A 13264-nucleotide genomic window follows, 5' to 3' on the forward strand; every position below is an offset into this window, starting at 1 on the left:
AACAGAGTTAACATTTTGGGTCTGGTGACCCTTCCTCAGAATGGTTCCCTGTCTTGCTGCTGCGGTCATAATTCTTGAAGTAAATTGTTTCTGTTGATTTCAGTTTAAGATCTGCAGTTAATACTGTGGTGGACTGTAACTGCTACTGAGGAATATTTATATTTCACATTTCCATTTGAACATTTTGTGTTTTGGAAATATTTGAAATAAAATGATGTGTGCTTGATTTTGGTGTGTTCGTAAAAACTCACCGTGTGTCATTTTAACACCCTTTAGTGGACTGTTTGGCAACAGAACAGCCAGGCAATGTTCTAATTGGAATGAGTAATAGCATTTAAAGTATTGAATTTCAAAGCATAATTTTTGGTGAGGTGAATGAAATGAATTAGGCATACAGCAGGTGTAAGCATTTTAACCTTTTGAACTTGGAAGCTGCATTTCTGAATACGGCCTATACAGTAATAAAAACAAATTTCCTGCTTGTTTATTATCAAAGCTTGGTTCACTCTCATCTGAACGGTTGCATGTCGAAAAATAGTTTTTGATTTTGCTGTATAAAGATCAAACCATCTAGGTATAAAGCTGTTTGATGCAAATTGTCTATTTGAAGATACCGCTCTAATTGAGCCCTTCAAATTTAACCACTTGAGTTATTGGCATTTTTTTCCAGCTTTGAGCAGGCGATTTCTTCAAACTAGTTTGTATTTTAAAAGTTAAAGATGATGCAGCAATATTTTTTAAAAAATTATACATTCGCTAATATTCTATGTTTTGAATATGTTACTTACAAAAAGGGAGTATATTAATTGGAAAGACATATCCACATTTATTGAATGTTTGATGTAAGCAACTGGTTAATTATGCAGCTTCTTACGAAAAGTCAGGACATGCTGTTAAGAGCACAGTACAGACTGGCATCATGTCTGTTTGTACCAGCTGCATTGAGCTAAAAATAGAATACAAGTAAGTTTGATGTGGCTGTGATGAGTATTTGATGCTAATCAGGAGCTTCTTTGTGATCAGCAACTGTAAGACCAAAGTCTACAGGTGAGAGGCTGGAAAAGCTCAGCAGGTCAGAAGTGTCCAAGAAGCAACGTTTTTGGGTCAAACCCCTTCGTCAGGACTGGGGTGCAGGGTGGGGTGGGGCAGAAATAAACAGAGGTAGGGGGTGGGGTTGGGTGAGGGATAGGAGAAAAGGTGATAGGTGAATGCAGGCAGGGGGTTATTGTGATCGGCCTGTGGGAAGGGTGAGCTGATAGGTGAGTGGGAAGGTGGACATGGAATAAGCCTGGGGTAGAGGGATTTTGAAGCTAGTGTAGTCAATGTTAAGGCCATTGGGCTGTAAACTCACAAGACACAATTACTGATGTTGTTTCTGCAGTTTATGTTTGTCCTCTCTGTGACAGTGGAGGCGGCCAAGGATAGACTGTCATCAGGGCCCTTGGAGGGGAATTAAAATGAATGGCAACCGGAATATCAGATTGTTTGTTGCATGTAGAGCACAGATGCTCCGCGAACCGATCACTGAATCTGCATTTGGTCTCTCCGATAAAGAGATCACATTGGAAGCAATGATAAAAGGAAGCAATGGACAAGGTTGGATGAAGAGCAGATGAACCTCTGCCAGATCTGGAAGGATTGTTTTGGGTCTTGGACAGAGGTGATAGGGGAGGTGTGGGGGCAGGTGTTGCACCTCATGTGGTTGCAAGGAAAGGTACCGGCTGTAGTGGAAAGCTGATGTTTCAGACCTAGACCCTCCTTCAGAAATGGGGGAGGGGAAGGGGGTTCTGAAATAAATAGGGAGAGAGGGGGAGGTGGATCGAAGATGGTTAGAGGAGAAGATAGGTGGAGAGGAGACAGACAAGTCAGAGAGGTGGGGATGGAGCCCGTAAAGGTGAGTGCAGGTGGGGAGGTAGGGAGGAGATAGGTCAGCCCAGGGAGGATGGACAGGACAAGGGGCCGTGATGAGATTAGTGGGTAGGAAAGGGGGATGTGGCTTGTGGGTGGAGGGTATAGGTGAGAGGAAGAACGGGTTAGGGAGATGGGGACGAGCTGAGCTAGTTTTGGGATGCGGTAGCGGGAGGGGAGATTTTGAAGCTTGTGAAGTCCACATTGATACCATTGGGCTGTAGGGTTCCCAAGTGGAATATGAGTTGCTGTTCCTGCAACCTTTAGGTGGCATCATTGTGGCACTGCAGGAGGCCCAGGATGGACATGTCGTCTGAGGAATGGGAGGTGCAGTTGTTTATTGTGAACCGAGCAGAGGTGTTCTGCAAAGCGGTCCCCAAGCCTCTTGGAGGAGGCCACAACGGGAACAGCGGATGCAGTATACCACATTGGCAGATGTGCAGTGAACATCTGCTTGATGTGGAAAGTCGTCTTGGATTTTGGGATGGGGGTGAGGGAGGAGGCGTGGCGGCTGGTGTAGCACTTCCTGCGGTTGCAGGGAAAAGTGCCAGGCGTGGTGGGGCTGGAGAGCAGTTTGGACCGGACAAGGGAGTCACGGAGAGAGTTGTCCCTCCAGAAAGCAGACAAGGCTGGGGAGGGAAAAATGTCTTTGGTGGTGGGGTCGGATTTCAGATGGCGGAAGTGCTGGAGGATGATGCGTTGGATCCAGAGGTTGGTGAGGTGGTGTGTGAGGACGAGGGGGATTCTTTTTAGGTGGTTATTGTGGGGACAGGGCGTGAGGGATGAGTTGTGGGAAATGCGGGAGACACAGTCACGGGTGTTCTTGACCACGGCAGGGGAGATGTGGTGGTCCTTGAAAAACGAGGACACCTGAGATGTATGGGAGTGGAATACCTCATCCTGGGAGCAGATGCGGTGGAGGTGAAGGAATTGGGAATGGGGGATGGCGTTTTTGCAGGAAGCGGGGACGGAGGAGGTGTATTCTAGCTGTAGGTTGGTGGCAAGGGAAATATCTTTCGGTGGTAAGGTCTGATTGTAGGTGGCGGAAGCTTTGGAGAATAATTGGATCCAGAGGTTGGTGGGGTGGTACGTGAGGACCAAGTGGACTCTGTCTTTATTGCTTTTGGAGGGAGGAGGTTTGAGGGCAGAAGAACGAGAAATGGAGGAGTTAAGGGCATCGCCAACTACAGAGGAGGGGAAGTTACAGTCTCTAAAGTAGGACGATATCTGGGATGTCCTGGAGTGGAATGCCTTTTCCTGGAAGCAGATGTGGCGGAGGAATTGGGAGTATGGGATAGCATTTTTGACAGAGGGTGTGTGAGGGGATGTAGGCAAAGTAGTTGTGGGAGTTAGTGGGTTTGAAATGATATCAGTGGTGTCTGTTTCCAGAGATGGAAGTGGAGAGGTCCAAGAAGGAGAGGAAAGTGTTAGAACTAGTCTAGGTGAATTTGAGGCAGGGTGGAAGGTGTTGGTGAATTTGAAAAACTGCTCGAGCACAAGACTGCATCAATATAGCAGAAGAAGAGGTGAGGGGCTTCGTCCTCTCCCGATGGCCCAAGCAGTCCCCCTCCACTGACAAAACTCATTCGTCAGACTGAAATGGTCTTCACTCTCAACAATTTCTCCTTTGATTCCTCCCACTCCTACGAACCAAAGAAGTAGCCGTGGACACCTGCATGGACCTGAGCTGTGCCTGCCTCTTTGAGGGGTTTGTGGAACAGTCCTTCTTCCGCAAGTACTCCGGCACTATCCCTCACCTCTCCATCTCCATTGCCAGAAACCGACTCACTAGTGACATCATTTCAAACCCACTGGCTCCCACAACTACCTTGCCAACAGGTCCTCTCACCAACCCTCCTGCAAAAATGCTATCCCATACTCCCAATTCCTCTGCTTCCACTGCATCTGTTTCCAGGCTGCAGCATTCCACTTCAGAACATCCAAGATATCCTCCTATTTTAGGGACCATAATTTCCCCTCCTCTGTAGCTAAGGATGCCCGTAACCACATTGTCTCCATTTCCTGCACTTCTACCCTCAAACTCCCTCTCCCCAACAGCAAAACAGATGGCGTCCTTATTGTCCTTACAAGCCACCCCACCAACCTCCGTATCTGATGTATCATCCTCTGACATTTCTGCCACCTACAATCAGACCCCACCACCAAAAAGATATTTCCTGCACCACCCTTCCTGCTTTCCGCAGGGACAGTTCACTCCGCAACTCCCTCATCAAGTCTTCACTGCCCATCAGTTCCTCCTCCAGACCTGGTACCTGTCCCTGCAACTGCAAGAGGCAACTCCACACCTCCCATCTCACCTCTACCCAAGGCCTGAAACAATCCTTTCAGATCTGGCAGAGATCCATCTACACATCATCGAGCCTTATGTATTGCATCCATGCTCTTGATGAGTTCTCCTCTATATCAGGGAGACCAAATGCAGACTGGGGGACTGGTTTGCAGAGAATCTGTGCCTTGCATGCAACAACCAACACAACCTTTTGGTTGTCATCTACTTTAATTACCCCCCACTCCCCTGGAAAAATATCCACCTTTGGTATACTCCATTGTCAGAGTGAGGCCAAACATAAACTGGAGGAACAACATCTGATATTTTGCCTTGGGAGTTTACAGCCCAATGGCCTTAACATTGACTTCAACAACTTCAAATCCCCTCCACACTCAGCTTTATCCCATGTCTAGCCATCTCCCTCCTGACCTGTGCTAACCATCCATCTTCCCACTCACCTCTCCACTCCACCCTTCCCATGGACCAGTGACCATAACCTCCTACCTGTATCCAGCTATCACCATCTCCCCTACACTTCTCCCCAGCCCCAAGATCCCTCCCTCCATTTATTTCTGGATTCCCCTTCCTCTCCCTGGTCGTAACAAATGGTTTTGGCCTGCAACATTGACTTACCTGCTCCTTGGATTCTGTCTGACCTGATGTGCTTTTCCAACCTCTCACCTGCAGACTTCAGCTTTCTGCATCTGCAGTCCTTGCTGACTCCAAGTTGCAGCAAGACCAAGATTCAGTAATCTGGAAAATGAGGTCAAATGGACCAAAAGCCATCTTCAGTCAAACCTATCTTGAGATCTAATTTCATGTTGTACATGGAGATATTGTACCTACATCAATAAATCACTAAAACAAAAAAAATGCCTTGTAGAGAGGTTGCACTTGTAAATCTCCTCCTACTTACTTCCTGCATCACTTGCCTGTTGCATCTTCTCAATCATAATCTATTGACAGCCCCAATTTTCATAAAATACCTTGTTTATTGATTGTTCACAAACAATGGCATACTTAAAATATCAACAGAAAACAAAGGAAACACTCCTGTCAGTGGTATGAATATTAATTTCTGCTTAGTTGAAAGTTTGAATTGAGATTATCATCCATCTTTTGTGCCTCCTCAAAATTCCAAATTTTCTGATATTGGTGATACTGTAATTCTAGTCTCTTTTTAGCCTCCCTGATTTTAAATATCCCATCATTGGTGCTGATGCTGCCTTTTGTGTCAGCGCTAAACCACAGAATTCTTCCCTGAAACCTCTTCACTTCTTTACCTCCCCTGAGGTGGTCCTTAAAACCATTTCTTTGCCGAAGGCTTTTGATTAGCTACCCTAAAATTGCATTGCATTGAATAGCTTGGTTCAAATTTTCTTGTGTGAATTACTTCCAGGCCAGGATATCGCTGAAGAGGAAAGTCAAAAACTGTTTTAGAATATTGATTGTTTTGTTCATTCAAACTCCTTTCTTCCTTTTAAAAGATTCAATTTTTTTTTGAGTAATGACAACTTTGATGCACGCAACTGTCTTTTGTTAACCTGTCAAAAGAAGATATGTGGGTTCACTGTGGTTTTGATCAGATTAATTTTAACGTATAATGTGACACAGTTATCCATATCAAATGACTAGAAATAGATTGTTCTTTACTTGTAAGTTGTATTTGGATTGATTACAAATTCAGTGTGATTCTATCAGATTTATAATACATGATGTTGCCTGTTGCAAGGCTGTAAAATTGTAGATGTAAAATTTTGGACTATAATTTCTCTAAAGAAGTAAAATGGTTTTTACTTTTGAAAATGGAAGTATTTTTGAAAATTGCATGTGTAGCTGTATTTATTGATAACTTCAGTAACAAATTATTTTAACGAGATATTCCAGTGATGAATGTATCAAACATAAGACCACTGGATTTAAAGCATTGCTGTCTGACCTCATCATTAATTCAAATTTAGCACGTTTAGTTTCTTTACTTAAATCATAATTAAATAATATAACCTGTCCTTTATCATATGATATTCCTGGTGAGCAAATATCTCTTGACCTGCTGGATTGCACAGTGACAGGTAGTTATCTACGAACTCTGTATTAATGCCGCTTTACTGACACATGTCGTTGCTCAGATATCACCAAATATTGGTTGCCTACTTAGTCTAATTATCTCATAGTCATTGTTCTGAACATTGGTATTTCTGCTGTAATATATTTTCTTAACACAAATTGGCTGTAACGCAATTGGATAATGCAAACATTCTACTGTACAGTATAGCAACTTTCTATAGCAATTTCGCTGTTAAGTGATTTTCTGTGACGATTTTCTTTAGCACAAAGTCACACAAGAACGCAGCTATCATATTATAGGAGAACTGACTGTACCTGGGATGGTAGTAAGTAGACAAGACATCAAGCTGTAAATAAAGATGTGAAAATGATAGCGACTGTGAGATCTGACATTCATTTGAACCTCTTTCTCTTCCTGAATTATTTGTTGTTATGTGAATTTCCCCTTGTGACTTGTAGCCTGAGCCCAATCTTACCATGGTCATTATTATGGGTGTTTTCTTTAAAAAAAATCCTTTAATCTCTAATATACACATAAGCCGTGTTTCAAAACCATATTTCTGGAGTTCGTTTTTTTCTAAAGGAGAATGCGAGGCAACTTTATTGAACTCGACAAAATTCTTAGGGAACTTGACAGGGTAGGTACAGTGAGGATGTTTCCTGTTATCGAGGATAGTAATAATCTTAGAGTAAGAAGTTGCCCATTTAAAATACAGATGACGCGATTTTTCTTCTCAATAGTCAGTGAATCTGTGGAATTCTTTCCCACAGAGAGCTGTAGAGGCTGGATCATTAAGGTTGCGGTAGACAGTTTCCTAATCATTAGGGAAATCAAGGGTCATATCCGTAAAGTTATCAGATCAGTCATGACTTTTTTAAGAATTTTTTTTTAAAGAATTGCTGTATCCCCTGCTTAGAGAAGACCCAGTTCAGAGTGGTACAGAAAATAATTTATTTTTAAAATGAAGTCTATGGCGGACTTAACATAGCTATTCATTTGAATGTAGGTTTTTTGACTCTACTGCCATAAACTTTCTGTGAATGTCAAGAACATAATTATGGCTGATTTGTAATGTCGAACTTGGCTATTCAGATTTTAATAAATTCTTCGTATCCTAAATGTCATTTTGTACTGATTGCACTGTAAGGCCAAAGGAATGTGTCAACATTTGGACAGATCCACTACACAAGTGAAAACTGTGAAATGAGTTACAATATAATAATCCAACCAAGGTTTCAGAGGATGTTCTGAACTGTCAAAACAGTTTATGAACCATATGGAATTATGGTTTTGGATCGTTGCCTTATAATCACTTAGATGAGTTTTGCTAGACAAAACAAAAGACTGCTTCATCATCAATCTATTGTTTCTTTCACTGTTTTCCACATTGGCAATGGATCCACATACTTTCATTCTTACCTGACTCAACATTGCTGGCCCACATCCGATAACCATTTCTCCTCTGCTAATCATGAAGTCTTTTTTTGACAATGTCCCTTGTCCTGTCTTTGGCTATTTTGTCCAAATTTGATTGTTAACAATGTTATTTGTCACGGTCAAGTTATCTTCCAAAAGCGTGTATAGGTATACCTCTGCCAGCATGCTTGATTCTCAGCTATTGATCTAACTTTGAATTACTTGTCCTCTGTAAAGTTCGGAATAACAAATATTTTCTCCACCTCATCAGTGTTCAAGCCAAAGCTGTCATCTTTGTAAGCCAAATTGCATTTTGACATTTGATTCCAGCCTCCTTCCTGCCAAGCCATGAGCTTAATTCAGCCCATGACATCGAAATGATTGTCAAAACCTGCATTTAGAGATGTTAAGTTACTGTTTATTCTTCTGAAATATATTCCAGCTCCATTCATAGCTAACCTGTCCTGCTGCGGAAAACTTGATCTTTATAATTATTGGTTTGATTTCTCCAACACTGGAAGAATCTTCAGAAACTTCAATTCACCTGTCCTTTGTGACATTCCTTACTAAGTAGCGTTCATCTGTCTTTCCTGACTGCTAGCCTCGCTGACTTCTCATGACTTTGAAATCCTTTTCACTGTTTATTCTTCCTTCCAAAGCTTGCTTAACCTGTGTCCTGTATACTCCTTCCTCTGTTTTACCTTTCAATTCAGCTTTCAATTTCTGCTTTCAATTCCAGCTCTCGACATTTCTATTCCAAAGGTTTATCCATCTATTGCATTTATCCCTGTTAAATCCTCCTTAAATCCACTCACTTGCATGCATCATCACTTCTAAAGATTCTTCTCCCAATTTTTGGTCCGATTTGACCCCAGGATTCTGTACTCCGCACAGGTACTTTGTTACATTGCTGTGCAAACAATTGATGTGTTGACTTAATGACAATAATGAAAGCATAAGATGTAAGAGCAGAAGTAGGCCATTTAGTCCATCAAATCTGTTCGAACATTCAATAAGATCATGACTGATCTTATAACTTTACAAATATGACCCTTTATTTCCTTTATCTCACAGGGTGGTATCTGTGGTTTGGCTGAATGGCAGAAGATGTGTGGGGTTATGCATTTAGGGAGAGCAAGCAGAACAATGGATTACTCAGTAAATGAAAGGATATTGTGAGAGGGCGAGGAAGGCAGAGAACTTGGAGGGTGGAAGTACAGGTAGATGAAGTATATCAGATAAAGAAGGCATATCAGATATTTTCCTTCGTTGGTGAGGCATCACGTGGACACGCACACAAACACACGTGCAATTTGTATTTGCAGATACATTTTATTTTGTTCAAAAAGCACACAATTTAGACAGTCAGTCTATATGGTGTTTTAAAAATTCCTACCGAAGAAATAAATCCAGACTGATTCCAAACTAAAACACAAGTAGTTACCAAACAAGGCCTTAGACCTAAAATGTCACCTCCTGTTTACACTGATAAAACTTTTAGTTCTCTCCGGGCTGTGCTTGAAAGGAATTTGGGGATTTACACATACGTGTTAATCATTTAAAACCTCCTAACTGATTAAGGATTTAACAGTATCTTAGGTTTGTTTAGTACATCCTCATCAATGATGTGAACCTTTGATTTTTTTTTACTTATAAATTCTGTGTCTGATACTACCTCTCTCACTAATACTTGAAGAAGAACTGGGGTTCCAAAAACTTGTGTTTTCAAATAAACCTGTTGGACCATAACCTGGTGTCCTGTGATTTCTGAATCACAGGATTTCTCAATCCACCACCGGTGCATCCCTATGAATTACAGACCTAGAGTCCTCAGCCACTCCTCATATGACAAGACCTTCATCCCCAGGATTATTCTTCTAAATCTCCTCTGGGTCCCATCAAAACCAGCATATCTCTCCTTAGATAAAGGACCCAAAACTGATCACCGTATTCCAGATGGGGTCTGACCAGAGCCTTATACAACTTAAGTACATTTTTGGTCTGGTAGTCTAGACCTCTTGAAATGAATGCTAACATTGCCATTGCCTTTGCCTTCCTAACTGCCAACAGGACCTGCATGTTTACCTTAAGGGAATCCTGAACTAGGACTCCCAAGTCTGTACGTGCTTCACATTTCTGAAGCCTTTCCCTTCTTAAACAAAGTTGTTACGTCAGATATTTTCCAGTCCTTTGCACCCTCCCTGACTCCAACGATTCCTGAAAGATCACCATCAGTGCCTCTACATTCTCCTCCGCTATCTTCTTAGAACTCTGGGGTGCAGGCCGTCGGGTGATTTATACATCTTCAGACCTTGCAGCTTTCCCAGCGTCATCTTTTCAGTAATGACCATTTCCTCTGTCCAATGACCCTCTCAAAGTTCAGGTATGCTGCTGGTGTCTTCCACTGTGAAAACTGATGTAAAGTACCTATTCAGTTCCTCCATGATTTCTTTGTTCCCCATTACTGTTTCTCGAGCCTCATTTTCCAGTGGCCCAGTATCCACTCTCGCCTGTCCCTTAACTTTAAAATATCTGAAAAACACTCTTGCAATCTTTTGCTAAAGGTCTTTTAAGGTAATGAAAAGTTTTGGTATGATAAATGTAGTTTTAAAAAGTCTCATTTTGGGCAGTTTAAAACTAGATGACATAAATGTGGAATGATCATTATTAAATCCAATTGGAAATTCATGGGAAACTTCATTACCCAAAACGTGATTGGAATATGCTATTACAAGGAGTAGTTGAAGCACTTAGTATATTTGGCTTTAGATCTAGTGATCTAACTGAACAAAAAGATTTGCATTTAAGCTTAAATGTTGGCAAAACATATAGTTTTACTTAATTTATTACAGGATGATGTCATTAACACAAACTGTTGCAATTATCCACTTTAACATTCCTCATTGAATTTGAAAGTGAATTTTATTGAAGGCCCTCTTTGTTAAAACACACTCACTTTTATGTATGATCTTTACAGAAATTTGAATGAAGTTGAAGGAAAATTTTGACATTGTGAATTATAAATTGACTTTCATCGGTAACATGTTTTCTGTTTGTTTCTTCTCCTTAGTCTCTATAGCAAGGCGTGTTCAGGATCCACTGGCTGAGTTGGTGAAAATTGAGCCAAAGCACATTGGAGTTGGAATGTACCAGGTAAGATAACCATGATCTGTTTTGTAAAGGCAATCTGCTCCACCATGAGCTGCTGTAATAAAATGGACACTTTTGGAACATGGCTTTGTAATTAAACATCTGCTAGTTTTCAACTATTTTTATAAGATTTGCACAGTCAACCAAATGGCCAATAAATGTTCTGAAGCTCTTTTTGTCCTCCTCGGTCGGTTTTACCATAAATGATCCAGACTCTCAGAAATAGTTCAGCTAGATTTTACAGTCTGTTAAAAAGCCATCCGATTTGCCCTGTAACACAATCCTCATAGCCTTTTCCTTTCGACATCATTACAGTGATGTTTTTCAGTGCTTTGTGTAAACTGGTACCGGATATTGATTCCATGCGTATAAAAACACTGTGTTTGCATCATTCCCAGCATTGTTAATCCTCTTCTCATTATTTTGGTGGAGTTCCATCATTATTCCCGCATTTAATTTTTGGTGAGCTGACGTGCGTTTAAGCTATTAACGTCATGGAATAGGTTTGAGTAGTGATGGTGTGTCAGTTGTAAACTGGTGCACCATTGCCATAGGATATCAAAGTAAAATTGTCATCACATTTTGTTTTAAGACGCAGGAAATAGTTCCTTTCTACTCTGCCAAAGTGAGTAGCTTGCCTGATTTGCACCATTAGTGAGCTTCATGTTATTGTTATTTGAAATAATGCTTATGAGCAGGTTGCAAGTTTCCTTCGCTGAAGAGATTTTCAATTGTTTATAATGTGATCCATTTCTGTAATTTATACTGAAACTGAATCCTTTTTGAAGCAGTGTGCTTGTGAATCGTGTTTTGTATTTGCGGCATTGTCTACCACATGTGGATAATGTTTTGCCTGTCATCTTCTGAACTGACCTTGTGGACAAAACTTCCAAAAATAAGGTTCCATAAGGAGTGTATTATCCAGTGTAGTGAATTCCAAAATGCTGTCATTGACAAATAGTGGATCCACCTGAGACTAAATCATACTATTACTGGTGGTCACTAAATGAAAATTGTATAATTACAAAGCAATTTGTTCAAAATATACCCTTTTTAAAAAAAGGTACCAAATTGATTCGTGGCTTAGAGGTATGTGTGGCAGCCTTCTGACTCATAAGATGTTAGTTTGTACCATGTTGTCAGCTCCAACTCCGGAAACCAGCCTGGCATAACAGTCTGTGCTACATATGCAGTGGAGGAAGACAGTGGGCTGGGAATGGGCATATTGTTTTCCCTGGGCCGCCCTCTTAGCCTGCAGAGTTTGTTATTTTTGCCCTCTTCTCCCAATGCCCTTCCAAATGGTTGAAACTCCACATATCACAACTGTCAACGAACTGTCTCCCAGTTGCCAGTTTCACTACACATTATCTTCATAAACAAAATCAGAAGTTGCTGGAAAAACTCAGCAGGTCTGGCAGCATCTGTGGAGAGAAAGTAGAGTTAACGTTTCAGGCCCAGTCACCCTTCTTTAGAGCTGATTATAGCTAGCAAAAGGTTGGCAGCTAAAACAGGTGCGGGTGGGGGAAAAGAGTAAGCGACAGTTGGTGGAGGAGTCCAGATAGACAGAAAATCAGTTTGGAACCAAAGGAATGGGTAAAGGTCAGCCTGGGAGAATGTGGAGCTGCTAATAGGGAATACTCGGTCTGGGTTTCCTATCCATCTATTGTTGGACCTGAAATGTTAATTCTGCTGTCTCCACAGATGCTGCCTAACTTGGTGAGTTTTTCCAGCAAATTTTGATTTTATATCTGATTTCCAGCATTCTCAGTTCTTTAGTTTCGGTCCATTATCTCCCATTAGGTGCCCTTGTAATGGAAGTATGGGCATCATTATTTGTAAGCCAGTTGCAGTTCCTCACTAGAGGCTACACAGCCCTCACCTGCCTGATGAAAGTGACTGGGCCAGTGCGGACATCATTGGTTTAGCAATGGGTGTTTTTGGACGCAGTTAGTATACCCCAGAATCTGAGAGTTGGTGACCTTATCCTCCCAGTGCATGTCAAAGACACCCACGATCGAAACTATCAATCCTTTTCTCCAGCTGAACATCAGTTATCTTGGTTTCACAACTAGAGAAATGTGCACTGAGGATGCAGGCTTTGTCGACTCATGGTTTGGTCACTCTCTTATTCAGTTTGGACTTAACAGCTGCAGCATTTATGATGCATGTTGATTTCAGCATTGTGACAGATTGCTAATGCTTATGGGGTCTAGATATGTGAAGCTATGGACATTCCTCAAGGTTTACATTGTCCATTCTGATAGATTGTGATATGTTACAACGAGCTATGACATTGGTCTCCCTGATGCTAATTGTCAAACCAAGCTACACAGGCAGAAGAGAATCTGTCCATTTGCTGAAAGTGTTCCTCAGTACAGAATGTTAGTGAAGCATTGTCTGAGGACTTGGTGCAACTTTGTCTTTGTTCCAAC

General features: G+C 41.5%; 1 protein-coding gene across 5 annotated transcripts in view; it reads left to right on the top strand.

Moving 5' to 3' along the window:
* Window positions 1-13264, top strand: part of srbd1 (S1 RNA binding domain 1) — a 265440-nt gene that overhangs the window by 124641 nt on the left and 127535 nt on the right. For all 5 annotated transcript variants that reach the window (XR_007248120.2, XM_048536358.2, XM_059648614.1 and 2 more), the window contains exon 17: window positions 10753-10835. Coding sequence is in view for 4 of the 5 variants with exons in the window: in XM_048536358.2 (XP_048392315.2) it covers window positions 10753-10835 (83 nt within the window). In the remaining variant the exon portion in view is untranslated. The remainder of the gene's footprint in view (window positions 1-10752; window positions 10836-13264) is intronic.

This window comes from Stegostoma tigrinum, chromosome 9 (assembly GCF_030684315.1).
Source record: "Stegostoma tigrinum isolate sSteTig4 chromosome 9, sSteTig4.hap1, whole genome shotgun sequence".
NCBI lineage: Eukaryota > Metazoa > Chordata > Chondrichthyes > Orectolobiformes > Stegostomatidae > Stegostoma > Stegostoma tigrinum.